Source organism: Rhinopithecus roxellana, chromosome 7 (genome assembly GCF_007565055.1).
Source record: "Rhinopithecus roxellana isolate Shanxi Qingling chromosome 7, ASM756505v1, whole genome shotgun sequence".
NCBI classification, from domain to species: domain Eukaryota; kingdom Metazoa; phylum Chordata; class Mammalia; order Primates; family Cercopithecidae; genus Rhinopithecus; species Rhinopithecus roxellana.
In genome coordinates, this window is record NC_044555.1 from 9,073,064 (window position 1) to 9,097,166 (window position 24,103).

Consider the following 24,103-nt stretch of genomic DNA (forward strand, 5'->3'; position numbering starts at 1 on the left):
GTATGTATGTATTTTATTTACTTTTGAGACAGTCTCGATCTGTCACCCAGGGTGGAGTGCAGGGGTGCGATCTCGGCTCGCTGCAGCCTCCACCTCCCGGATTCAAGCGATTCTTGTGCCTCAGCCTCCTGAGTAACTGGGATTACAGGCGTGTGCCACCATGCTCAGCTAATTTTTGTATTTTTACTACAGACCGGGTTTCACCATGTTGGCCAGGCTTGTCTGGAACTCCTGACCTCAAGTGATCTGCCCGCCTGGGTCTCCCAAAGTGCTGGGATTACAGAAGTGAGCCATCACGCCCGGCCAGGCTGGTACTAATTTAAAAGGCAGGGCCCCTGGTTAACGGCCACAAAAGCAGATTTTTTCAACCCAACTTTAACTATTTCGATGATATATTTCCTCTGTAGCCCGGCTTCAGTGTCCAGTGTTTTACTAGGTTAGGTCCTGATTCGTAGCAATAAAAACATACTTAAAATCGCATTTTCAGTTCACTGGATGACTACAATCATGCTGCCGCCCGCCGAGGGGGGCAAAATAAAATTCCTCTTGCAGTGAAGACACACCCTTTCCGGTCTGGTACAGAAGCCGGTTAGCAACCAGGAAATTGGCGGAACCTGGTGGCTGAACGCTTGCACCTGGAGGGTTTGGTTTGTGAAAAGAACACTTCCGGCCGGCGAGTTTTTAACCCCGCATGTCATTAGGGCGGTGCCCAACTCTCACGTTCCGATTGGCCATGGTGACGCTGGAAGGCGGGCTTGCGTATGGGGTCACGCTCTCCTATTGGCTGCTGGTGCGGTGGCGGTTCGGAGTGAGGGTAGCACGTTGAGCTGAAGGCTGTGCGGAGCAGCGCGGCACAGAGCTTGGTGTTGAGCTCAGTATGTCGTGGGAATCCGGAGCCGGGCCAGGTCTGGGTTCCCAGGGGATGGATCTCGTGTGGAGTGCGTGGTACGGAAAGTGCTTGAAAGGGAAAGGGTCGTTGCCACTCTGGGCCCACGGCATCGTGGTCGCCTGGCTCAGCAGGGCCGAGTGGGACCAGGTGACGGTTTATCTGTTCTGTGACGACCATAAGTTGCAGCGGTACGCGCTTAACCGCATCACGGTGTGGAGGAGCAGGTAAGGTGGCGGATTCGGCCCTTTTGCCTGCGTGTTGGTGGCGCTGCACCTCTTCCTTTGTCGAGTTTCTATAAGGCCCTCTTCACCAGTCTTCCCCTAAGTCGCCTAAAGTTGCCCCTCTCCCAAATGCCTGGGGGAACGCCGCGGCTATCCTTGCGCTAATCCCGTTTGTGGATGCAAAGTAAGGGGTTGTGCCTCAACAATTCTCTTGTTATATCTGTGAGGTTTACCCATTACCTCCAAAAAGTGACCTTCTCCCAACTTGGAGAGGATGCCGGAGGGACTAGTGAGGCCTGAGCCAGGGCTTAAGGAGTAGGTTAATACCCTTGGGTGGATTTCCGATTTCAATGGGGAGGAGGTCTTGCCTGCAAAACCATGTTTGAGTGGGGCGCCTCAGTCCAGTTGGTAAGATTGAGTTGGGAGCCGACTAACAAGGGATAAGGGGCTCCGCTAGCTCAATGAGTTGATTTGGGGGGGGGGGGGGGTGAAAGAAAGGGGTGTGTCCACACAACTGTTGATTGACAGTCTACCAGTTAGGTGTCCTGTATACGGCCTAGTCATCCCCTCATGCCCTGTATACTGTTGGATCCCACAGACATTACCCTGTCTCCCTCACCTTCTTGTTTTGTGTCTGTTCGTGCTCTCTTGAACCAGAATATGATGGGTGTAGCCTGCAACAACCTAGGTTCTGAGGTGGAGGGTAGACCAGTGTAAGGGCTCTTTATGATGGTGCTGGACTGTGACCCTTTAGGTCAGGCAACGAACTCCCTCTGGCAGTGGCTTCTACTGCTGACCTGATACGCTGTAAGCTCTTGGATGTAACTGGTGGCTTGGGCACTGATGAACTTAGACTGCTCTATGGCATGGCATTGGTCAGGTAAGACCTGCATGGGGTAGGGGTGGAGGTTGGCTTTGGGGACTGGAGGTAGGGGAGGCATGTGATAAGCAAAACTTGGCTTCAGGTGTTACCTGAAGCAAAACCCCGCGTGTACCTCAGTGTGGATCAGCCTGTGATTATTGCCTGACTTAACAGCTTTTGGTACCCTCGCCAACACATTCCTCTTTTTCTTCCTTTTTCCTGAAAGTCTTCTCTTCCATTTTTCTTTCTCTCTTGGAATGTGGAGGAAGGGATTCAGACCAGGTGATCTCTGTGGGTCTCTTGATAGTCTGATATTTTTTCTTACCTTTGAATTCCTCACCCAGAGGAACTTGTCTGAATGGCTCGATGTCCTTGCCTGTGATTTAATGTGGACTTTCCAACCCTGTCCCTGTCTATTCCTAGCACCACCCTTTTCCCCTTCTCTTCCTCATGAGCACTGAAAGATTGCTGAGTTATGGAAGTGGAGACATGGGCTGGGAATTCCTGACTTACAGAGTGACTCATAATGGTTCTAGCTGTATACACATTGGAAAAAAGGTTGCTACTGAGTTTTCATATCTGTCAAAGTCTTTGTTTATCTATTGTTCCCCTTGTCTGCCTTGAGATCCTCCCTTTCTCTTCTTATTTTCTCCATTGATTAGCTGTGCTCCCCATTATCTGATGTAGTCCTTTGCAGCATTTATAGCATATTATGTTCTAGCCTAATACATTACATTATGTCATGATTATTTATCCTAGACCGAACTGTTCAAGACTAGCGCAGTGTCTTATTCATCTGTATGGCTTCATTATAGGGCAGACTCTCATTAAATGTCAGAATGGATGGAACTGTCCCTGCTCTGGCTGACACCAGCTGTAAGAATAGGACAGGACAGTCAGTGGAAAAGTTGTGGAAATGCAGGGTTTCAGTAACTCAGCAAAGCGTTCGGAATAAAATGGTTCCTTGGGCTGTGCCACTTATTTTTCCCTCAACTCCAGGTTTGTGAATCTCATCTCGGAGAGGAAGACAAAGTTTGCCAAGGTCCCCCTCAAGTGTCTGGCTCAAGAGGTGCGTATGATTCAGTGAACTTGCTCAATTCTCTCTCCAAGAGGGTTCACCAAATGGATCATGGGGTAATGTGGGCACACAGTCAGACTAGCTCATCCCATCACTACCAGCCAAGCCCTGCAAGAATCCCAGAACCTCAGCTTCCAGCCTGAAGGAGGCACAGTTGCTCCCTTGCTCATGACTGGTATCTCAGAGGGCTTGGCCTGCCCAACTTGCTGGGAGGAGCCCAAATGTAGCACTGGGTGGGGACAGGAAAGAGGTGACAGTCAGAGGGAGAGAAAGGGAGGATCTCAAGGCAGACAAGGGGAACAATAGATAAACAAAGACTTTGACAGATATGAAAACTCAGTAGCAACCTTTTTTCCAATGTGTATACAGCTAGAACCATTATGAGTCACTTTGTAAGTCAGGAATTCCCAGCCCATGTCTCCACTTCCATAACTCAGCAATCTTTCAGTGTTCACAGTGGCTCAGCCACTGTGAGTCACTTTGTAAATCAGGAATTCCCATCCCATGTCTCTACTTCTGTAACTTAGACATTCCTGCCCTGAGTGAGTACGTGAAGCGTATAGAGGCCCAGAGGGCAGGCATGTTCTCAGTCATTAGCACTTCCCAGAGTAGGTGTAGGAGGGAAACAGGGGTAAAGGATACTCAGGGAGAAGGACAGGGTGGAGGGAGGCTGGAGAACTTGATTGTTAATGCTCATTCATAGGTATTTCTTTGTTGTAGAAGGGTGGTTGGTGGTTAGGGGAGGTGTGTGCCTTTTCTGTTTCTGATTTTCTTTTCTTTTTTTGAGACAGAGTTTTGCTCTGTTGCCCAAGCTCGAGTGCAGTGGCGTGATCTTGGCTCACCACAATCTCCGCCTCCCGGGTTCAAGCGATTCTCGTGCCTCAGCCACTCGAGTAGCTGGGATTACATTTATTTTTGGTAGAGACGGGGTTTCACCATTTTGGCCAGGCTGGTCTCCAACTCCTGGCTTCAAGTGATCTGCCCGCCCTGGGCTCCCAAAGTGCTGGGATTATAGGCATGAGCCACTGTGCCCGGCCCACTTTTCTAATTTTCAATACCTCCTCCATAGAGCAGTAAAAAAAGAATAAGGAGAGCTGGTTTTTGATCTTGGCTCTGTCACTATGATTGGAATCTTCTTTCAGGACCTCTGTTTCTCTAGTTGTAAAATGGGGCAGAGGGTGGTCAGGATAAGTAATCTCTGGCTCCCTTCCAGCTTTAATATTTTCCAATTTCTATACTCACACCCTCCCCTGTAATCAGGTAAACATTCCGGATTGGATTGTTGACCTTCGCCATGAGTTGACCCACAAGAAAATGCCCCATATAAATGACTGCCGCAGAGGTGAGTCCTCAGAGGGTATACCTATTACAGTTAAACCCAGGGGCCTGGGCTTGGTGGCACTGAGGGTAGAGGGATAGGGCAGGAGGGTCTTCACCTGGAGCCAAGGCTGGGACTAGGGTGAAAGAAGTGAGGCCTCGCCTTGTGCACAACATTTAAAGCGGGGAGAAGTCAAAAGTTCCATAATCAAGATAAATAACATATTAATGTGGAAAAATTCATGATAAACATAATATCAAAACTTTAAATAAAACAGGATTAGTATTACTGATTTCTCCTTTTGTTTCAGCTTCCAACATGGCTTGGCATATTTTGATACCTTGACTACAGAGGTTTTTTTTGCCTGCCCTTAAGTTGTTTTTTGTTTGTTTGTTTGTTTGTTTTGAGACGAGTCTCACCCTGTTGCCCAGGCTGGAGTGCAGTGGCACGACCTTGGCTCACTGCAACCTCCACTTCTCGAGTTCAAGTAATTCTCCTGCCTCAGCCTCTTGAGTAGCTGGGTCTATAGGCACACGCTACTACGCGTGATTAACTTTTTTTTTTTTTTTTTTTTGAGACAGAGTCTCGCTCTGTCACCCAGGCTGGAGTGCAGTGGTGCAATCTCAGTTCACTGCAACCTCCACCTCCTGGGTTCAAGTGATTCTCCTGCCTCCGTCTCCTGAGTAGCTGGGATTACGGGCACCCGCCACCATGCCTGGCTAATTTTTTTTTTTTTTTTTTTTTGTATTTTTAGTAGAGATGGGGTTTCACCATGTTGGTCAGTCTAGTCTTGAACTCCTGACCTCATGATCTGCCCGCCTCGGCCTCCCAGAGTGCTGGGATTACAAGCATGAGCCACTGCACCCGGCTGTATTTTAGTAGAGTTGGAGCTTCATCATGTTGGACAGGCTGGTCTCAAACTCCTGACCTCAAGTGATCCGCTCACCTTGGCCTCCCAAAGTGCTGGGATTATAGGCGTGAACCACAGTGCCCGGCCACTCCCCCATTAAATGTTGTTCCTGAAGTAGTCCCTCATTAGTCTCACATACCTCTCCGTAGTTGAGGTGGGGAGGTTGTCAGACATGAGCCATCAGCAGTGTCATGAACCCAGGAGTTCCTTGGACATCCACCCCATCCCAATTAAGAGTCCCGGATTTAGCCTCACCTTTTGTGATGGGAAAACCGAGATCTAGAAAAGGGGAGACTTGGCCAACGCCATGTAACTAGCTAATGGGGCTGATTCCTACTTCTCCCACTTACTAGCCACTTGCTGTTTTTGGCATCCCGTCTCTAAGTCCAATAATAGTTTTTTTCTAGTAAAGGTGCTCGTGAGCAGGATAAAGCAAAGAACGGGGATAACCCAGAGTGAAAGAGGCTGCTTCTGGATATTTGAGATTTGAACCTTGGAGCCAAGCCTTTTCCTGGGGCCTTCCTATAATGCCCACAAGATGAGGCTGGAGGCCTGCTAGCTGCCTGCCTGATCCTGTGGCACTGCCTTCCTTCCCTCCTCTAGGCTGCTACTTTGTCCTAGATTGGCTCCAGAAGACCTATTGGTGCCGCCAACTGGAGAACAGCCTGAGAGAGACCTGGGAGTTGGAGGAGTTCAGGGAAGGGATAGAGGAAGAGGATCAAGAGGAAGATAAGAACATTGTTGTTGATGACATCACAGAACAGAAACCAGAGCCTCAGGATAATGGGAAAAGTGCGGAGTCAGATGTAAAGGCAGATGGAGACAGCAAAGGCAGCGAAGAGGTGGATTCTCATTGCAAAAAGGCCCTGAGTCATAAAGAGCTATATGGTAGGTGTTTTGGAGGGCAGAAAGGGGCCCATGAGCCCAGAAGGCTCAGGCTTAAGAGTTAATGCTGTTTATTTCCCTGGCTCATCATTTCCTCTGGGGCTGTGGTGAGTCTTAGCTTAAAAAATTACTGTCACAAACCATCTTCCTGGCTAGTTTCCATAGTATAATGGCTGTCACATTCACTTCACAAACCATCTTGAGCCCTGTGAAGTAGTTGGGGAAAGAATTCTAGCTCCCCAATTACAACTCAAGAAATGAGGTGAGAGAGGCTCAGAATCCCATCAGGAACAGGGGTCTGGGCTGGCAGTCCTATCTGTTTCCCCATTCTGTTTTCAGAAAGAGCCCGAGAACTGCTGGTATCATATGAAGAGGAGCAGTTTACGGTAAGAAAGTGCCCTGGACTTGATGTGCTCTCATCTGCCCCAGCCATTTCTTCCCTCTTGCCAGCTACCTGAGAGAAGTCTTGAGAAGGAATTTGAAAGAAAAGTGACAAAGCGTGAGGGAACTTCTCGGAAAGAGAGAGGGGGGAACTAGGAAGGACACAAGAGGAGCAGAGTCCAATTGACTGATCCTCCACACCGATGGAAGGGAACAGATGATGAAGTTTGCGGATAATCTGCCCCACTGGGTGGTAGGGAACAACTGGGAATGGGTAGTTGCGCAGCCTTGCAATTCCGCAGCTGACCAGTAGATGGGGCCCACGAGCTTCCCTAAATCAGGTGAGCTGGAGGGGTTCTGTTTTTAGGGAGGTCACTCAGAAACCATTTAGTTCGGTCCTCCCTTTTCACAGATTAAGAAATTGAAGCCATGGATGAGTGAAGGGACAGCCCCAAAGTCACATATACAGTTAATGATAGAACCAGGATTAGTACCTGGATCTCCCAGTTATCTTTCTTCTGTAACTCATTGCCTCCCCTCATCCCTGGCCCTTTGGCCTAAGAGTCTCTATCTCCAGCCAAATTCTCCCATTGAACGTCTCAGTATTTGCCCACAGGAAATCAGTTGGAGGAGGGAGGGAGAGAGAAGGAGGAGAAAGTCTCATATTTGAGAGTCAGGCTATTTTTAGTTGCAAGGCCAATAGGGGAGTTGTGGGTCCACCCTTGCATGCCCTACCCTGTCCCCTGCAGGGCAGTGCTGAGAGGTCCTATGGGAAGGGATCCTGGAGGGGTGGAGGTGGATTGCTTGGCTGAACCAGGCTTCTGATGGGACCCTCTTTACTGGCAGGTGCTGGAGAAATTTAGGTATTTACCTAAGGCCATTAAGGCGTGGAATAACCCGTCCCCACGTGTAGAATGTGTCCTGGCAGAGCTCAAGGGCGTTACATGCGAGAACAGGTGTGTAACTAGGTAACTGGGAGCTGCGTATTCTCTAGGATAGAGGGTAGCAGCCTCATTGAAATTGGTTTCCCTATCCTAGCTTGCCAATCTGCTGTACAGAATCCCAGGGATAATCCTGATCCCCTCCACAGTGACCCTACATTTGGCAGAACTGTTTGCCCTCGACCCTGCCAACTTCCAGGTGGGGGTTGCCTATACTAGAATGGCCAGAGGAAGGAATGCCCACTGTCATCCATCTCCTGGCCAGCTGCTTTCCTGTCTGTCGGGTGGCATGTGGAGCTCTTGACAACTAGGAAAATCCCTTGATAATTACCACCTCACTGCCTAGCCCTTGTCTAAGTTTGAGGTAAAAGATAATATGGTGGGCGTTACTAGTCTTGTCTTTTTTTTTTTTTTTTTTTTTTTTTTTTGAGACAGTATCTTTCTTTGTTACCCAGGCTGGAGTGCAGTGGTGCAGTCTTGGCTCACTGCAGCCTCCACCTCTTGGGTTCAAGTGATTCTCATGCCTCAGCCACCAGAGTAGCTGGGACTACAGATGTGAGCCACCACACCTGGCTAGTTTTTGTATTTTCAGTGGAGACAGGGTTTCACCATGTTGGCCAGGCTGGTCTCAAACTCTGGCCTCAAATGACCTGCCTGTCTGGACCTCCGAAAGTCCTGGGATTACAGGCATGAGCCACTGAGCCTGACCTTTTCTCTTTTTTTATGATAGGGTCATGCTCTGTCACCCAGGCTGGAGTGCATTGGTGTGAACATAGTTAACCACAGCCTCAACCTCGCAGGCTCAAGAGATCCTCCCACCTCAGGCTCCTAAGTAGCTGAGACCAACAGGCATGCACTACCACATCTGGCTAATTTTTTAATTTTTTGTAAAGGTGGGGTCTCACCATGTTGCCCAGACTGGTTTCAAGTTTGGGGATTCAAGAGATTTTTCTGCCTTGGCCTCCCAAAGTGCTGGGATCACAGGTGTAAGCCACTGCAGCCGGCCTGGTCTTGTCTTGTCTTTTTTTTTTTTTTTTTGAGACGGAGTTTCGCTGTTGCCCATGCTGCAGTGCAGTGGCATGATATCGGCTCACTGCACCCTCCACCTCCCAAGTTCAAGGGATTCTCCTGCCTCAGCCTCCCAAGAAGCTGGAACTACAGGCAAGCACCACCACGCCCAGCTAATTTTTCTATTTTTAGTAGAGATGGGGTTTTGCCATGTTGGCCAGACTGGTCTGGAACTCCTGACCTCAGGTGATCCACCTGCCTTGGCCTCCCAAAGTGCTGGGATTACAGATGTGAGCCACCACGCCCAGCCTGGTGTTTTCTTTTGAACTGCCATTGGAGGGTATTAGCATCCCTTGGATAGTCATGATTAGGGGAATAGAGGCAGGACCTTCTCAGGGTCTGGCTCCTAGAGACTAAGTTCCTTGTCTCTCAAGTATGGCTGTGAGCCTTTTTTTTCTGAAACAAAGTGCTCAGCTCAGTCTAGAGCAGGCGCATGGTATGTCTACCCATTCTTCTTTCCTCCCTAGCTCTTGGGGGCTTTCTACCTAAATTCAGCTGGAAGGGCTTTGGGGGACTTTCCTCTAAGAACCTGTGGAGGCAGTGCTAAACCTCAGCTAAAGAGAAGTTGGAGAGTGTAGGTAGGTGGTGTAGGTGGCAGAGTAACCCTGGGTGAAAACTACAGTGTAGGCTGGGATTGCCCCTGGAGTCTTCTCTTCATGTCCAGGATACTAGTTCCAAAAGTATTTTATCAGTGTTTGCCCAGCCTAGGTTTCTTGGCTCTACCTTTCACCAAAAGAGTTGGTGGTGGCTTCATTAGCAGCTGGGAAAACTATGCCCCTAACACAGTAGCATCTGCCTGGTAAAGCTGGAGGTTGGGATCTAAGTATGTCAATTTTCTAGGCATTAGGACACTTTGGGAGCTCTTTTTTCCACGTCTAGGCTTGGTCAGCTAGGAGAATGTCTGTATCTGTTTAGTGTTGCTATAAAGGAATACCTGAGGCTGGGTAATTTATGAAGAAAAGAGGTTTGTTTATATCTTGCTTCTGTATCCTGTACGAGAAGCATGGTGCCAGTATTTGCTTCTGGTGAGAGCCTCAGTCTGCTTCTTCCACTCATGGCAGAAGGCAAAGGGGAGCCCACTTTGCAGAGATCAGATGGCAAGGTGGAGGGGGAGATGTCAGGCTCTTTTTTAACAACCAGCTCTTGCGGAAACTAATAGAACAAGAACTTGATACTGTGGGAACAGCACCAAGTCATTCATGAGGGATCCGACCCAGTGACCCACACCCCTTCTTCAGGCACCAAGGTCAACATTGGGGATCAAATTTCAACATAAGATTTGGAGGGGACAAACATCCAAACTATAGCAGAGAGCCTCTTGGGAAGCCACTAACTCTGGAGGAATCAGCTTGCTGTTGCTGGTGTAGGTTTGAGCTATTAACCCATTTATGCTGGCAGTTCCAATAATGGAACACTAGGCATAAATGGGTTAATAGATAGAGATGGGAGATTATCTCTATAGCCTATTCCTGCAACCCCTCTAACTTTGTTCTGGGTTTTTAGAACCCCTAGTAATAAGGCCTGTGGACCATATTTGGTCTAGCAGTTGGGTCCCCAAGGTTTCTACTTCTAGGATCTAAAAGAAGGTAGCCAGAGAGAAGAGAAGGGGTAGAGTACTGGAGAGTGGTTAAGAGAAACAGACTGCAAGAACTGAGTCTAAAAGCCCTTGACCCCATGATCCCAGGCATTTAATTCCTTCCTCTGTGGATGTGGAACTTTTTCCTGTCTGTGTGTTGAAGTGTATTCAGACACTACTGCCCTCATTATGGGCCATAGATCAGCATTAGTGCTTGGTAAGCACTTGTTCAAAACCCATTGATCCCAGCCTCTAACCAGCCCCTGCCTGAGGAGGCTGAAGGCTAAGATCCAATTGTCAACTCCCTTCCTCCCCACTCCTACCCACCCACCACCCCTCTCCCTATACTGCTTCAGCCACTGGCATTAACTGCTTTGGAGGTAGGTGGAGGAGTAGGAAAGGGTCTTCTGCCAGCATCACTTTGCTAAATTAGTGTCCTCTTGTTCCAGGGAGGCTGTGCTGGATGCTTTTCTGGATGATGGCTTCCTTGTCCCCACATTTGAACAGTTGGCAGCTTTGCAGATAGAGTATGAAGGTAGGGTTCTGGGGGCTCACTGCACCCTTAGGGTTCTGATTCCTGGGTGGGAACACCTGGGGTGGGCTGGGGGGCCCTGGGTTGGGGTGTGAAGGCTGTTTCCTGCCATTCCGCGGTCTCTGAAATTCCCTCAGCCTTTCTGGCTGAGCAGAACAGGTAGCCTCACTGACAGTTGTGGGGCTGTCCTTAAGTGGTCTGGAATGGGGTGGGGTGGGATGGGGTGGGGTCGGGGAGTCTTAATGACATTATTGTGCCATGTTCATTGTGATTTAGCTGCTAGCTAGAGAGCTAGAACAGCAGAATTGGAGGGGCCTTGTGAGGTCATCTAGTCCAACATCCTCATGTTACAGATGGTCAGACTGAGGTCCAGAGAGGGGAAGGTACTGACCCAAAGTCACACAGTGAGTTATTGACAAAGCTGAAGCTAGAACCAGATCTCTGTTTTGTTTATACTTTATTTTGAGTCAGTTGTTGGTTGCCAGATACTAACTGGTTTCTCTCTCCCCACTGTTCTGCTCTCCTCTTTCCTTTGTTCTGCGGTGGCAACTCTGTTGTTGGTGGGGGGCTTGGCTCATGCGCGCGCACACATTCTCTTGCTCTCACTCTCACTTCCTTTCTCTTGCTGTCTCTTGCTCTCTCTTTCGTGCTCTCCTGCTCTCTCCCTCCTATTGCCCCCTCAAATGGGTGTCCCTTACAAACCAGAAAACGTGGACTTGAATGACGTCCTGGTGCCAAAGCCGTTCTCTCAGTTCTGGCAGCCCCTGCTCAGGGGCCTGCACTCCCAGAACTTCACGCAGGCCCTATTGGAGAGGATGCTCTCTGAACTGCCAGCCTTGGGGATCAGCGGGATCCGGCCTACCTACATCCTCAGATGGACCGTTGAACTGATCGTGGCCAACACCAAGACTGGTGAGGGAGACTAGCCCTAGCCCTAGGGCCTAAGGCAGCCCAGGCAGGAGCCTCTGCCGCTGTCCTCAGCTCTCTGCTAAGAAGCACCAGGCAAACACCTCCCGTGTTAAAGGTTTAGGTTTGCCCAAGAGGGCCCCGCGGAAGCAGTGGACAAATCTCCCTTTTCCTTTTCTTCTCAGAGCCAACTAAACTGGGCTGGGGCAAAGTGCCCTGAATTCTTTGAGCAGTTGGGAGGTATAGGTGGGGAGTCTGGGGGGATGGGGAGGGACAGAGCCAAACTTTCTGAGGTGAAATGTTGGGTGGGGGGCTCACTGCTTCCTTCTCCTTAGATCCTCTCTTCTCTCTCAGGACGGAATGCTCGCCGATTTTCTGCAGGCCAGTGGGAAGCAAGAAGGGGCTGGAGGCTGTTCAACTGCTCCGCCTCCCTTGACTGGCCCCGGATGGTTGAGTCCTGCTTGGGCTCACCTTGCTGGGCCAGCCCCCAACTCCTTCGGATGTAAGTCTCTTGAATTCCATCCGGTAAGAGGGTGAGGCCCTTCAAGCCTCGGGGCCACACTGCCCTAGAATGACTGAGTTAGAAGGGCCCTTTGGGGACAAGCTAGCCCAGTCTCACTCCCACTGACAGATGGGACAACTGAGTCCAGAGAGGGGAGGGGTAGGGTTTTCTTACCTAAGATCATACAGCTTAAGACCTGACTGAATTGAGTCCAGTGTGGGAATGGATAAGACAATCCCCCTAGAGTGCTTAGCACAGTGGCCTGCACAGAGTAAGTGCACAATAAATGGTAGCTGCTGTTTATTATTGAACCCAGGTCTTCTGACTCCAAGCCCAGTGCTGTTTCCTCTATTATCTTGCCAAAGTATACCTCTGATAGTTGCTTAGCAACCTTCAGTTGCTCCCTATTGCCTTCCTGTTAAGTCTAGGCTTCTCAGCCTGACATTCAAAGATCTTTCTGATTCTGGCCCAACTTACCATGGTAGCCATACCTCCTGTGAGTCTCCTTTACCCCATCCACCCTGGGTTCTATGGTCAAACTGAATATTGCACTGGTAAATACCTGTGGTTGTCTCCCTTTCCTTTTCTCTGTCATTTCCTGACCCTGAGCCACTTCCCTCATAATCATGGAAGCCTTTAGCACCTGATTTCCTTCTTGCTTTCTTGAGCAATATCTGTTTCATTTGGATGACTCATCTGACACTCTGCAGCTCCTCAACTCCAGTGACTTTCATTCTCCACTACACTCAGCAACCCATTTCCATCATTCGGAGCTGTTCCACCTCTGAAAGCTGACATCCCAGCATCCCACTCGGTGACCACCACTTCTCGTCCTTCTAGTTCTCACCCTTGCATCCCATGACATTTGCTCTTTGCCTGCATCCAGATCTCCATCCCTCCATTTCCTGCATCCCTTGACCTTGCTTCCCCTCTATCCTGTCTGTGGTTGCTCAGTTCGGCCACTCATCATCAGCACCTTCAGCTTTGCCCATCCTTTGGCCATATCTGACTTGCAAACCCCTGAGCTGTAATTGATCCTCCCCATTCTGCTTCCCCTGCTCCTCAGCCCGGGTAGCTGAGCTCTGCTGGAGAAAACCACATAGCCCTGCGGATTGCTGCCACTGCAGAGGTATGATTTTTAATCTTGGGCGAGGCCTCAGTTCTGCTTGTCTGAACTTTTACTTGTTTTCTGACCACTTTCTCTCCCATTTCCTCACTATTCTAAACCCTTACCGCTCACCTCAAGCCCCTCCCCCTCTCCCATTTCACCCTAGCTTCCTCAAGCACATGGAGGCATCCAGCAGGGCCCCCTCGACCTGAGGTCCAGCCCTCGTGAACTGATCTGCGGCTGCACTCAACCTTCTCGCCAGTCTCAGGATGAGGTGGCCTTGCCCCACCTCAAAGCCTGCTCCTCCACCTGTGCTCTGGAGCCACCTCTGCCAGCATCGCTGGGGCCTCACCCCAGCCTCTACCTTGCTCTGCTGGCTCTTGCTCTTCAACCTAGGAACGTGCCTGAGCTTTTCTCATCTTAAACAAAACAACAGTAACAGCAACACAAGCAAAATCTCCTTTGACCCTGCATCCCTCTGTTGGGTTATCATCAGCTTATCATTCCCACCCTTCCCATCAAAACATCTCAAAAGAGTAGTCTACACTCAACACTCTCCATTTCCTCACGACCCTCTTACTCCTCAAACTGCTGCAATTTGACATTCACCCCCAGAGTTGCTTTGACCTCCTAATTACCAAATCAGTGGGCCCTTGTCAGTCTCTGTGTCTGCTGCATTGATGCTGTTTACCACCCCTTCCTTGAAAAATGCCTGTGCTTATTACTAGTTCCTGTAAAGTGCTGAGACCCAAATCTGTCTAGCTCTGGCCCTTCCCCCAAGATTCAGCCTCCTGTACTCGACTGCATGTCAGACATCTCCCCTTGGATGGCCCACAGGCACCTTACTGTGACCAAAAGAGAATTGGTCATCTTAGTCCCCATCTCAACTCTAAAGTGATCTTCCTCCTCTGTTCCCTATCTCACTTGGTGGCAGCACCATCTACCCTGTCCTGTTGACTCTCGAATACTTCCCAAATCTGAGGTTTTGTGTTGCCGTGTCTACTTCCCCTAGTGTCTCCTTCCCTCTATCAGACTAAGCTTTTCAAGGGCAAGGACTCTACATCAGCTGTCTGTGCCCCAGCACACCACACAAGTCTAGGCACCAAACAGGCCTCAGTAAATGTTGTTGAATTGAACCATGCTCTGCTCTCTCATTCCTAGCAGTGCTGTCCTTGGTGGGAGCTGACCCAGTGCCTGGGGAATGAATGAAGTGGGAGTCTGGATGCCAAGACCCTCTTAGTCCCTGATCCCCCTATTGAGTCCAAAAGTCTTTCTTTAACCCTGATGACATTTGGGACACAGAGGTATTTGTAAGATTTTAAAAGTGGCTTTGTAGACAAAGTCAGTCAAGGCAGGAATTCCAGGAATTGGGACTGAAGAGCCAGATTGCCAGCTGTGTGCTCCAGACTAGAAGTGATGTGGATGGGTGGGAAATTGGGAGGAGAACCAAAAGGGCCTGGATGAGTCAGAGTTTCGAGAGGAGGCATTTGAACAATTCGAGCAGGAGAAAGAATAAAGCAAGTTTCAAAGTCCAGAAGGAACATGGCATGTGTATGTAATGGGAGGGAGGGAATGACAAGAGCAGCATGGAGAGGTTTGGATAGGTGGCCTTCAAGGTACTTTCCAATCCTAAGTGCCTGCAGAGTGGAAGCTGCTGGTCTTGGAGAAGTCTGGACCACAGAGATCTTCTCCCAACCCAAGCATACCAGAGGGATGCGAGACATGCCAGCAGTAACAGCGGCTCACTTGGGTACGATTTCTTGTGCACAGATCCTGCCTTTCCCAGATAAGCAGTGAATCTAGTCCTAATCACCCCATTACACAGAGTGGGGAACAGAGGGTGTTTGCCCAGGTATTATGCTGCAAGTCAGAGCTGGGGCCAGAATCCAGATAGCCTGTCGTTAGTCCCATGCTCTTCTGTAATACTCCGCTAGATTGTATTATTGCAGAAAGCATCTGTTAAACACAGAACTTGGCTTTTGTTTACCCCAGAGAAAAAAATAAAAGATACTATTGGAAATTAAGTGTCAGGCATGGTGCTGTGTTTTTTTGTAGAGGTTAATTTCATTTACTTTGACACAGCAGTCTTGGGAGGTGAAAGTATTATGTATTATAACCTATTTGACAGATAAGACATTGAGGCTCTAAGGAGTGATGGGACTTAATCTAATAGCCACATATTTGTTGATGGTGGGACAGGGATCTTGGCCCAGGTGGTGTGACCCCAAAGTCTACCTTCATTCCACCAGCCTGAATTCTGTGACCTCAGTCCTGAGCTATGACCAGACATACTCAAGGAAGGGGGTGTATTTTAAGATTCGCATCACCCCTGCACCTTAGTGGTCAGACTAATGGCTCAAGATAGCAGGTGGGTAATCATAAGCAGGTTGATGAGGCGTTTTGCCAGTATCAAGTGTCTGGGAATATTTATTATTAATCACACTAATGGACCACCATGAGAGAACAAAGTTTCTCTTTGGCTTTTCATCTGATAGGGCTGGCAGCTTTTCAAGCACTTTCCCCAGCCAGCCAATATCAATTTAATTTGAACCACTATCCTCTTGGAATATGAAATTGGCTCCATAGACAGGATCTCCCAGTCAAGTCATCAGCCCCCCAGCCCTGCCCCCACTGACCAGTCACCCTGCATATGTGACCAGTCTGCATGTGCCCAGAGAAAACAGCCTGCTAAGCTCATGGCCCGTCTGTGAACCATCCGCATCCATTTGTGACCGGGTGCCCGTTAGGTACCAGGTTCTATGAGAGGCTCTGTGAGGGGTACTCACCCTCTTCTCACCTCGAGCTCCCCTTCCCAGCAGCTCTGTATCTGTTGGTGGTTTTGCTGTTGGCGCCGTCTTTTGTGTGCACAGTGTCATCATCTTTAACTCTGCCTGACCCCTGCCATCAGTCACCAAGCCCTGCTCTCTGTCTGTCTGTGTATCCTTCACAGCTTCACTCCATCCCATCTCCACTGCCAGTGCCCCAGGTCAGCCCTCCCCGACTCTGGCCTCAACTGTCGGAACAGGCTCCTCCCTGGTCTCCCTGGTCTCCCTGCCTCCAGGCTGCCTGTCCGGGCCAGCCTCCACATAGTCACCATGGTGATCTTCAGAAACATGGCCTTCATGTGTACTCAGAATTCGCAAGTGACCCCTCACACACACACCAATGCACACACTTACCTTCCCAGCCCTATCTTCCTCCCACGGCTCCTCAGCACAGGCCGTGCCCTCTAGCTGGGCTACTCACTGCACGCAGCAGCACCCTGTGCTTGCTCTTGTCTCTGGGCTTCCCGGGCCCTACCTCCTGCACGAAAGCCCTCCCTTGGTCTTTCCTGCCCTCCTCGTGCTCTCTGTCTCCCTCAGCCCCGCAGTGCCTGCAGTAGGTTTGCAGTGCTCATCTGGCCTCCCTCCCACATCCTGCTTTGTCTTGTCAGCCGCTGCTTTTTTTTTCTTTTCCTCCATTCCAGGCTGGGCTGTAGCTGCTCCCATAAAGGGATCACAGTTTGTGTTCCACGCAGAAGGAGCCCAGAACACTTCCAGGCATATCCTTGGAGCTCAAGACAGGTTGCTCAGCTAGGCCAGAGAAGAGAGGGATCTGCTCATTTCCAGCCCTGCAGGCCTGTTGGCTGTTTTGTGTATTTATGTAGCTTTTAAGTGTAGACTAATAGCTATCATTTATTGCATGCCCACTATGTGCCAGGCACTGTGCCAGGCATTCTATGTGAGCTTTCTTATTTACTCCTCCCAACAATCCTATACATTAGGTATCATTATTGTCCTCATTTTACCTGAGAATGGAAGTGAGGCACAGAGATGAACCACAGAGCTTGTTCGGGGTCCATGGTCCTGTTGTTTCTATGTTCTGTCTGCTCTACTACACTGCCTTTCAGAGGCAGATCTGGAAGTTCAGAGACCAAGTTCAAACCCTGGAGAGTTGGGGTATGAAGTGGCTTGGGATTTTGAATCTTTCCTACCCCATCCCTCCCTTTGCTCAGCATCTTCAAAGCCATGGGGCAGGGCCTGCCAGACGAGGAGCAGGAGAAGCTGCTGCGCATCTGTTCCATTTATACCCAGAGTGGAGAAAACAGCCTGGTGCAGGAGGGCTCTGAGGCCTCCCCCATTGGGAAGTCTCCATATACACTAGACAGCCTGTATTGGAGCATCAAACCAGCCAGCTCCAGCTTCGGGTCTGAAGCAAAGGCCCAGCAGCAGGAAGAGCAGGGCAGTGTTAATGATGTCAAGGAAGAGGAGAAGGAGGAGAACGAGGTCTTGCCAGACCAGGTAGAGGAGGAGGAAGAAAATGATGACCAAGTGGAGGAAGAGGAGGATGAAGATGATGACGATGATGATGAAGATGATGAAGAGGAAGACAGAATGGAGGTGGGGCCTTTCTCTACAGGGCAAGAGTCCCCCACTGCCGAGAATGCTAGGCTTCTGGCCCAGAAAAGAGGAGCTTTGCAGGGGTCTGCATGGCAGGTTAGCTCAGGTAAGAACTACTTTGTCCCCAAATGAACTTCTTTTCTCTTTGGCTGGCTCTTGAGGCTTCCTTCTACCCTAGGAAGAGATGGAAAGTAGCAGGAGGTAGCCAATGTGAGGCAAGCCTGGAGGCAGCCTGGTGCATAGATGACAGGTGGCTTCTCCTGCTGCTTAGGATGGAGCCTGTGAGTGCCAGGGACCACTGTCAGGCTGCTGGCTACCTCATATAAAGAGCACATTCTGAGAGGATGACATGGGTGTGAGCCCTGGGCAGTAACATAGAGGCAGAAGATAGCAAAAAGTAGGGAATGTGGATGTATATGGTTCTGCACGTGTTTTTCACTTGCAGTGAGACAGTGCTTTCTGTGTATGTGTGTGTGTGCCTCGAGGCTGGCTGGTCATGAGACAAGATTTTCCTCTGTATTAGAAAGAAGGAACCTAGGGCATTAAGTCAGAGAAACAGGAAGTGAAATCACAAGAGAGAATAAGGAATGCTGTGATTTTTAGGTGAGCACACAAATTGGTGAGACTGAAGCCAGGAAGAGGCTGCAGGGAGGGTTAGTGATAGGGATCTGCTCTTCCTTTTGAGTACCCTTGCTTAGGTTAATGAACAGGAACCTCGGAGGCTGGAAGACCCAGAAGGAATGACAGAACAGTGTGGAGTCTGTGTGCTGAAGCCTGGGGAGGGAGGGAGAACAGCTGGGCCTGTGTGGTGTGGGGTGGGCAGTGGCAGAAAGTGAGAGGGGAGGCAGTGAATGAATTTATAGAGAAAGATACTATGGCCTTTGTTTGCCCTTGTATGGACAGGGTGGAAGGGCTGGAACATAAAACATAAAATCTGTCTCTCTGTGTGTGTATATGGGCGTGTGCCTATACCTGCTGGCCAAACCATGGCCCAGTGACAGATAACTTAGGGCAAGGAGGGCTGTGTTGGGGGGTCTTTGTAAATATTGAAAGGGGGGGCATTGACATAAGCAGAATTGTGTGTGTGTGTGTGTGTGTGTGTGTGAAAAAGGGAAAAGTAGGGGCAGTTAATGTGTGTGTGTGTGTGTGTGTGTGTGAAAAAGGGAAAAGTAGGGGCAGTTAAAGAAGTCATGGCCAAGCAGGCTGTTGTACAGCTTTGTGAAGAGGAGGCAGGGTTGCTGAAATCCATGAGGGCTAATACGTGTCTGTGAGAGAGAAGTGACAGCATTGAGGCTGGCGTCTATGGAGGGGTAGTGGGAACAGGCAATGAGATATAGCCATCCAGAGGTGGCCTGTATGTTCACACTGTCACTGAGGACGTGTACAAGGGTATCAGGATAAAGACGCAGGGGCAGTGATGTAGACAGCATTGGGGATATTAGTGATGATAGATGATTGGATCAGTGACAGAGCCTATGTGGGTAGTGGTCCCTGTGCACGAAGGTGTCTCTGTATCATGGGGTAATGCAGGACATTAAGACAGGCACAACTTCCAGTAAGAGAGCCAGGGGAGGGGGATGGACAAGTAGAGGAACAGTCCTTCCTGAGGAGCTCTGGGTTACATAAAAAGTTGGTCCAGGGTTGACACATTATAGAATGCCAGGGGCATTATGACAGGGAGAATTCTTTGAGTACCAGGGAGATGCAGAAGGCCAGAAATGGAAACTATGTGGAATGCACTAGTGAAGGCTTCATTTGAAAACACTGAATGCATTTGTGGAAGGATGGGGAGGGACATTTAATATAATACTGTGTGGTAGGTGTCTCAGTGATAGGACAGAGCCGGATGGGGGATGCTCGGCATCCCCATTCTAAAATGGAGCATCTGTATGTGGGGGGATGTGAGTTGTGACTGTGGAAAGTCTAGAACGTTAACTCTTTCCCTCTCTCCTTTGCCATTGCTCCTTCTTTGTGTACACATGTGTGGGAAGGTAGGGACAGGAAGATTCCTGGTTGTATGCCAATGAATGAGGTTTGTGGGAGGCAGGGAGTGAACAGGACAGTCACTGAGTGAAGGGCTTGTATATGTGTGCTTCTGTATACATACTTGGGTGGCTGTGAGGGGTGGGATGTATAGTGAGACAGCCCTTCCCCAGAAAAGGGGTGTACCTTGTGCATCTTGGGGCAGGAACTGCAGGGAGCAGGGGAACATATTATCTCAGGGAGTCCACCCTGAGATGGGCATGGGGGTGTGTGTGTATCTCTGCATTAAGAAAATATGTGGTATTCAAACAGGCAGGGGAGTGTGTGTGTAGATTTGTAGGAAATCTACATCATTCAGATACTCTGAGGTACTGGTGGGTTTGGGGGGGAGGTGCTTTGGGAATTCTGGGACATCCAGACCCTCCATGATGTGTCCCTGTGTGTGTGTCTGCAGACAGGGAAATAGGGGTGAGGATGAGAAGTTGAAGCAGTGATACAGCCAGGTCTGAAGTTGTTATTTGTGTCTGTGTGGGAACATGCCTGGGGAAGTAGGAAAAGAGCAAAGAGGGACAAAAATGTCTGTAGTTGTATACTTGTATATGTAAACAAATAGAGGGGAAGAAGGACCATAAAGAATGTGTAGTGAAGCACTCTGGTGGAGAGGGGCTCATGAGAAGTGATACCGAGAGCAGTGAAGCTGGAGATCCTGAGAGAGCCCACCCGTGCTAAGTGGGGTGGGTGGATGGACGAGGTGAGCAGGCCTGTGCACCAGTCGGAGAACCAGCTCATCAGCCCAGTCTTGCCACTTCCCTTTGCTCCACAGAAGACGTGCGATGGGACACATTTCCCCTAGGCCGAATGCCAGGTCAGACCGAGGACCCAGCAGAGCTCATGCTGGAGAATTATGACACCATGTATCTTTTGGACCAGCCTGTGCTAGAGCAGCGGCTGGAACCCTCAACATGCAAGACTGAGTGAGTGCCCATGGCAACAGGATTTCTCACCCCTTTTCTCTGCCACCTGTGGGAGGGAGAGAAGACAAGGTGAGGTGGGTGGGGGAGGTAGCTGTCCACAGTCAGGGCCTAAATGAGTGAAGTGTAAGCCCCAGTCCCTGGCTGGGCCCTTGCCAGCTTTCCCTGTCCCTAGTGTGGGGAGCCAGTGAAGTAGCCACACACAGCTGGGCTTGGCATCCCTCTCAGATTGCATTCAGTTTGTGCTTATGGATGGACATGTGTGTGTGTGTCTGTGCACACATTTTGGGAGGAGAAGGGTCCATAGCTTTCAGCAGATTCTCTTAACTGGTCCACCACTCCTAAAAGGTCAATAATAGATGCTCTCATCCAGCTTTTTCATGTTCCTGAGGAGAAAACTAAGGCCCAGAAAGGGGAAGGGATTTGTCCAAATGTGCACAGAGTAGTCAGTAGGCCTCCCCACACTGTCCAGGCACCTTGGTAGCAAGGCCTGCACAGGGCTTCATGCTGTCCCTCGAAACTCGCCTCTGAATCACAGGCGTGGGAGCCCTTGGGCCACCAGGGAGCCAGGAACCAAGCAGCCCTTGCTGAGGGGCTATGCTGGTAACACAAAGGAGCCCATCCAAAGGGCCTGTACATTCCAGAATGCTGGGCCATTCTGACCAGGAAAATCCTGTGAGTACTAGAGAGGAACCCCTGCAGGGCCCTGAAACCGAGTCTTTTCCTTTGCTGCCTGCCTACTCCCTGGGAGATGAACCCCTCTTCTTCTGGACATCCTGGGAGAGGGCTATAGAATCCAGGGGCCCCAGAAGCAGACCAGACCCAAGGCAATGCCATGGACTCTGTCCAAGGCCACGGGCCAGGGCCAGCAGGCCTCTTGGAGAGGAGAGGCGGCAGCTGGGGAAGCCAGGAGATCTGTAGTTGGGAGTGGGATTCACATGTCTGAGACAGAGGTGCCCTTACCCGTCCTTCCCAACCAGCCTGGACCTGGGTAAGGATGGCTTACTGAGTACCATGGATATCAAGGGTGAAGTGTGGGCAGCTGGAGCTGTTCAGTCAAGAAGGAAGCTGATTCAGCCCAGCTCCCACATCCACTGTAGTCAGGAGGTTTCCTCTGCTGTGGAAGGGCATGCCCATCCCTGCTCCTTGTCTCAGCTCCACCCCTGACTTGGCTATGTGGCCTTGGGCAAGTCCATTCCCATCTCTGGGCCTCAGTTAACTTATCTGTAAGATTGTGGGTGATGGGAGGTGGTGGGACTAGATCATCTATAAGGGTTTTTTCAGCTGCAGTAGTGTAACCATGGATCTGCCTGAGGGTAGGATGATGGCTTTGCTCTCAGCTGTCACCCTCACCCAGCTGGAAGGACCTTGACCTGCGGGAAACAGGGGAAGGAAGAGTGTTATGAGCAGGGCCAGGGAGAAGGAGGGCAGAGCCACCCTCCCTAAAGCAATCTTGCAACTGTGGGCCTTGTCTTATAGCCCAAGCCTGGCCTTGGACCCCTTAACCAGCTATTGGGTGTGGGAGGGATCCAGCCTGGAGTGCCCTGGCCCCGAAGCTCTAAGGCCTTGAAAGGTGGCCCTGTTAAGGCAGCTACTTTCAATGTCTTGGGAGTCAGGTGGTGTGGGGCCCCCTCCCCTACCTCAACCCAAACAGCTCTACTTTAATCTGGTTTATCTACTAGGGCTCTGCATAAAGCTTCATTTAAAAAGCTCCTTGCCTCCTTCCCTTCCTTCCTCAACTGAGGAGAGGGCCAAGCCACCCCTGGGGCCCACATGAAGTCGTTTCTAGGATTTGCTCCAGCCTCTTTGTAAAGCCAGACAGGAGAGTGGGCCCATCCCACAGATACACACATGTCAAGCACACTTGGCTCCTCCAGAGCCTAAAGCTGCCTCCTTCCCTGACTGACCTCCCACTCTTTCCTCAGCACCTTGGGCCTGAGCTGTGGTGTCGGCAGTGGCAACTGCAGCAACAGCAGCAGCAGCAACTTCGAGGGCCTTCTCTGGAGCCAGGGGCAGCTGCATGGGCTCAAAACTGGCCTGCAGCTCTTCTGATGGCCATCCCTGGTGCAAGTGTTCATCCAGCCCTGCCAGGGCAACAGCCTACCCCCTAGTACAACTGATGCTCCCTGAGACAACCTGGGAGACAGCCTGGATCAGCCACATCAACTCAGTTGTCCACCACAGGGGAATTTTGAATGTCTTTTGTTTTTGTTTTGTTTTGAAAAATAATAAACAGGCAACTGTAGTTTTGGTGTTTGTGAGATGAAGAGGGTGGGTCCTGGGGCAGACCAGTATAGTTTTCCCTTTACTGTGGAGGCTCCAGACAAGGCTTGACCAGGAACCAGGTCCTGAGGCCCTGTGGGCCTCTGGTTCTGATTGCTCCCATAACCAGGCTCCACCCATATCTTATTCCGGACTCCTCGAACCATTTCTGTTCTCAGCTGTAGTATGAGGCCAGCTCACTTGGAAGCATCAGGCCCCAGAGGCATTGCTGGCTACAGAGCCTAGCGAGTGGCCAGGTGGTTTGTTTAGAGCCTCCCTGACAGTGGGAACAGTCAGGCCGCCTTGCTGCTACCCAACAGGCTTCCTGCTGTTCTCCACACCTGCTCACACTATGCACCAAACAGCAGTTGAAAGCCAGAGAGATTTTCTTTTGTCACTTCTACACTCTTTTGGCCTAGAAAAGATGAGAGTGGGCTTCCTTGTGGTGTGCATTAGAGCAAAAGAAATATCTTAGGGACTGATCCAGAGAGCCTGTTCTCTGTGGTCAGCAAATCCCCTCAGAAACTCATCTCACCTTAGAGTGCCTACCCCATGTCAGCCCTGAGCTAGCAAGAGATAGGGATGAATAAACCATGTTTTCATTCCTTAGAGCCTTCAGTCTGGTGAGGAAGGACAGAGTCACCAAATGATAACCTGATGCCTCTGCTAGGTGCCTTAAGGGATTTCTGTAAATGGCCACACCAAGAAATGATAGAGAGGGCTTATACTAAGAAAATGCCAAAGAGGAATTTGGTAATAGTGCTGTGCCAGAGCCGAGACAAGAGTTTTAACTTGGATTAGGACCCCTAGAGTGTCTACAACACTTCAAAGGATATACTAAGTATCATTGTGGGTATGTGTATAATCATTTTTCTAAGGGGCTGGTCCACAGCTTTTATCAAGTTGTCAAAGGGATCCATTAGTCCAACAGTCCAGCAGTGTTAAGATCTTTCCTGTGTGTGATCCAAGCAATAGGCATGGGCAAAGCAGTCTTGTGCAGCATCAGTTTCCTTCCAACTCTCCCCTGTCCCCTCACGATGGCAAGTGCTAGAAGTCTGTTGACCAGGAACCAGGTCCTGAGGCCCTGTGGGCCTCTGGTTCTGATTGCTCCCATAACCAGGCTCCACCCATATCTTATTCCGGACTCCTCGAACCATTTCTGTTCTCAGCTGTAGTATGAGGCCAGCTCACTTGGAAGCATCAGGCCCCAGAGGCATTGCTGGCTACAGAGCCTAGCGAGTGGCCAGGTGGTTTGTTTAGAGCCTCCCTGACAGTGGGAAGAGTCAGGCTGCCTTGCTGCTACCCAACAGGCTGCTACCCAACAGACAAAC

At 50.1% G+C, this 24,103-nt stretch overlaps 1 protein-coding gene across 3 annotated transcripts; it reads left to right on the top strand.

Annotated features, from left to right (window-relative positions):
* The first annotated feature begins 786 nt into the window (after nt 1–786).
* LAS1L (LAS1 like ribosome biogenesis factor) lies at nt 787–22,755 on the top strand. Of its 3 annotated transcripts, none has more exons than XM_010379376.1 (14): nt 787–1,113; nt 1,865–1,990; nt 2,972–3,041; nt 4,311–4,392; nt 5,882–6,166; nt 6,503–6,549; nt 7,391–7,500; nt 10,579–10,664; nt 11,015–11,065; nt 11,367–11,573; nt 11,922–12,069; nt 17,172–17,662; nt 20,363–20,513; nt 22,436–22,755. In XM_010379376.1, exons 1-14 carry the CDS (start codon nt 878–880, stop codon nt 22,560–22,562), a joined length of 2,217 nt encoding a protein of 738 aa, XP_010377678.1. In that variant the 5' UTR covers nt 787–877; the 3' UTR covers nt 22,563–22,755. The 3 variants fall into 3 exon arrangements, with proteins under 3 accessions (XP_010377678.1, XP_030789764.1, XP_010377676.1); XM_030933904.1 differs by having other exon boundaries at nt 20,366–20,513; XM_010379374.1 differs by lacking the exon at nt 11,015–11,065.
* The last annotated feature ends 1,348 nt before the right edge of the window (nt 22,756–24,103 follow it).

Excerpts from the sequence above, each read along its gene's own strand:
- LAS1L (XM_010379376.1), top strand. The coding sequence starts at position 878 with ATGTCGTGGGAATCCGGAGCCGGGCCAGGTCTGGGTTCCCAGGGGATG. Across the intron at positions 6,167-6,502 it reads GAGTCATAAAGAGCTATATG|AAAGAGCCCGAGAACTGCTG; the intron begins GTAGGTGTTTTG and ends TTCTGTTTTCAG. Across the intron at positions 11,066-11,366 it reads TACTGACCCAAAGTCACACA|AAAACGTGGACTTGAATGAC; the intron begins GTGAGTTATTGA and ends CTTACAAACCAG.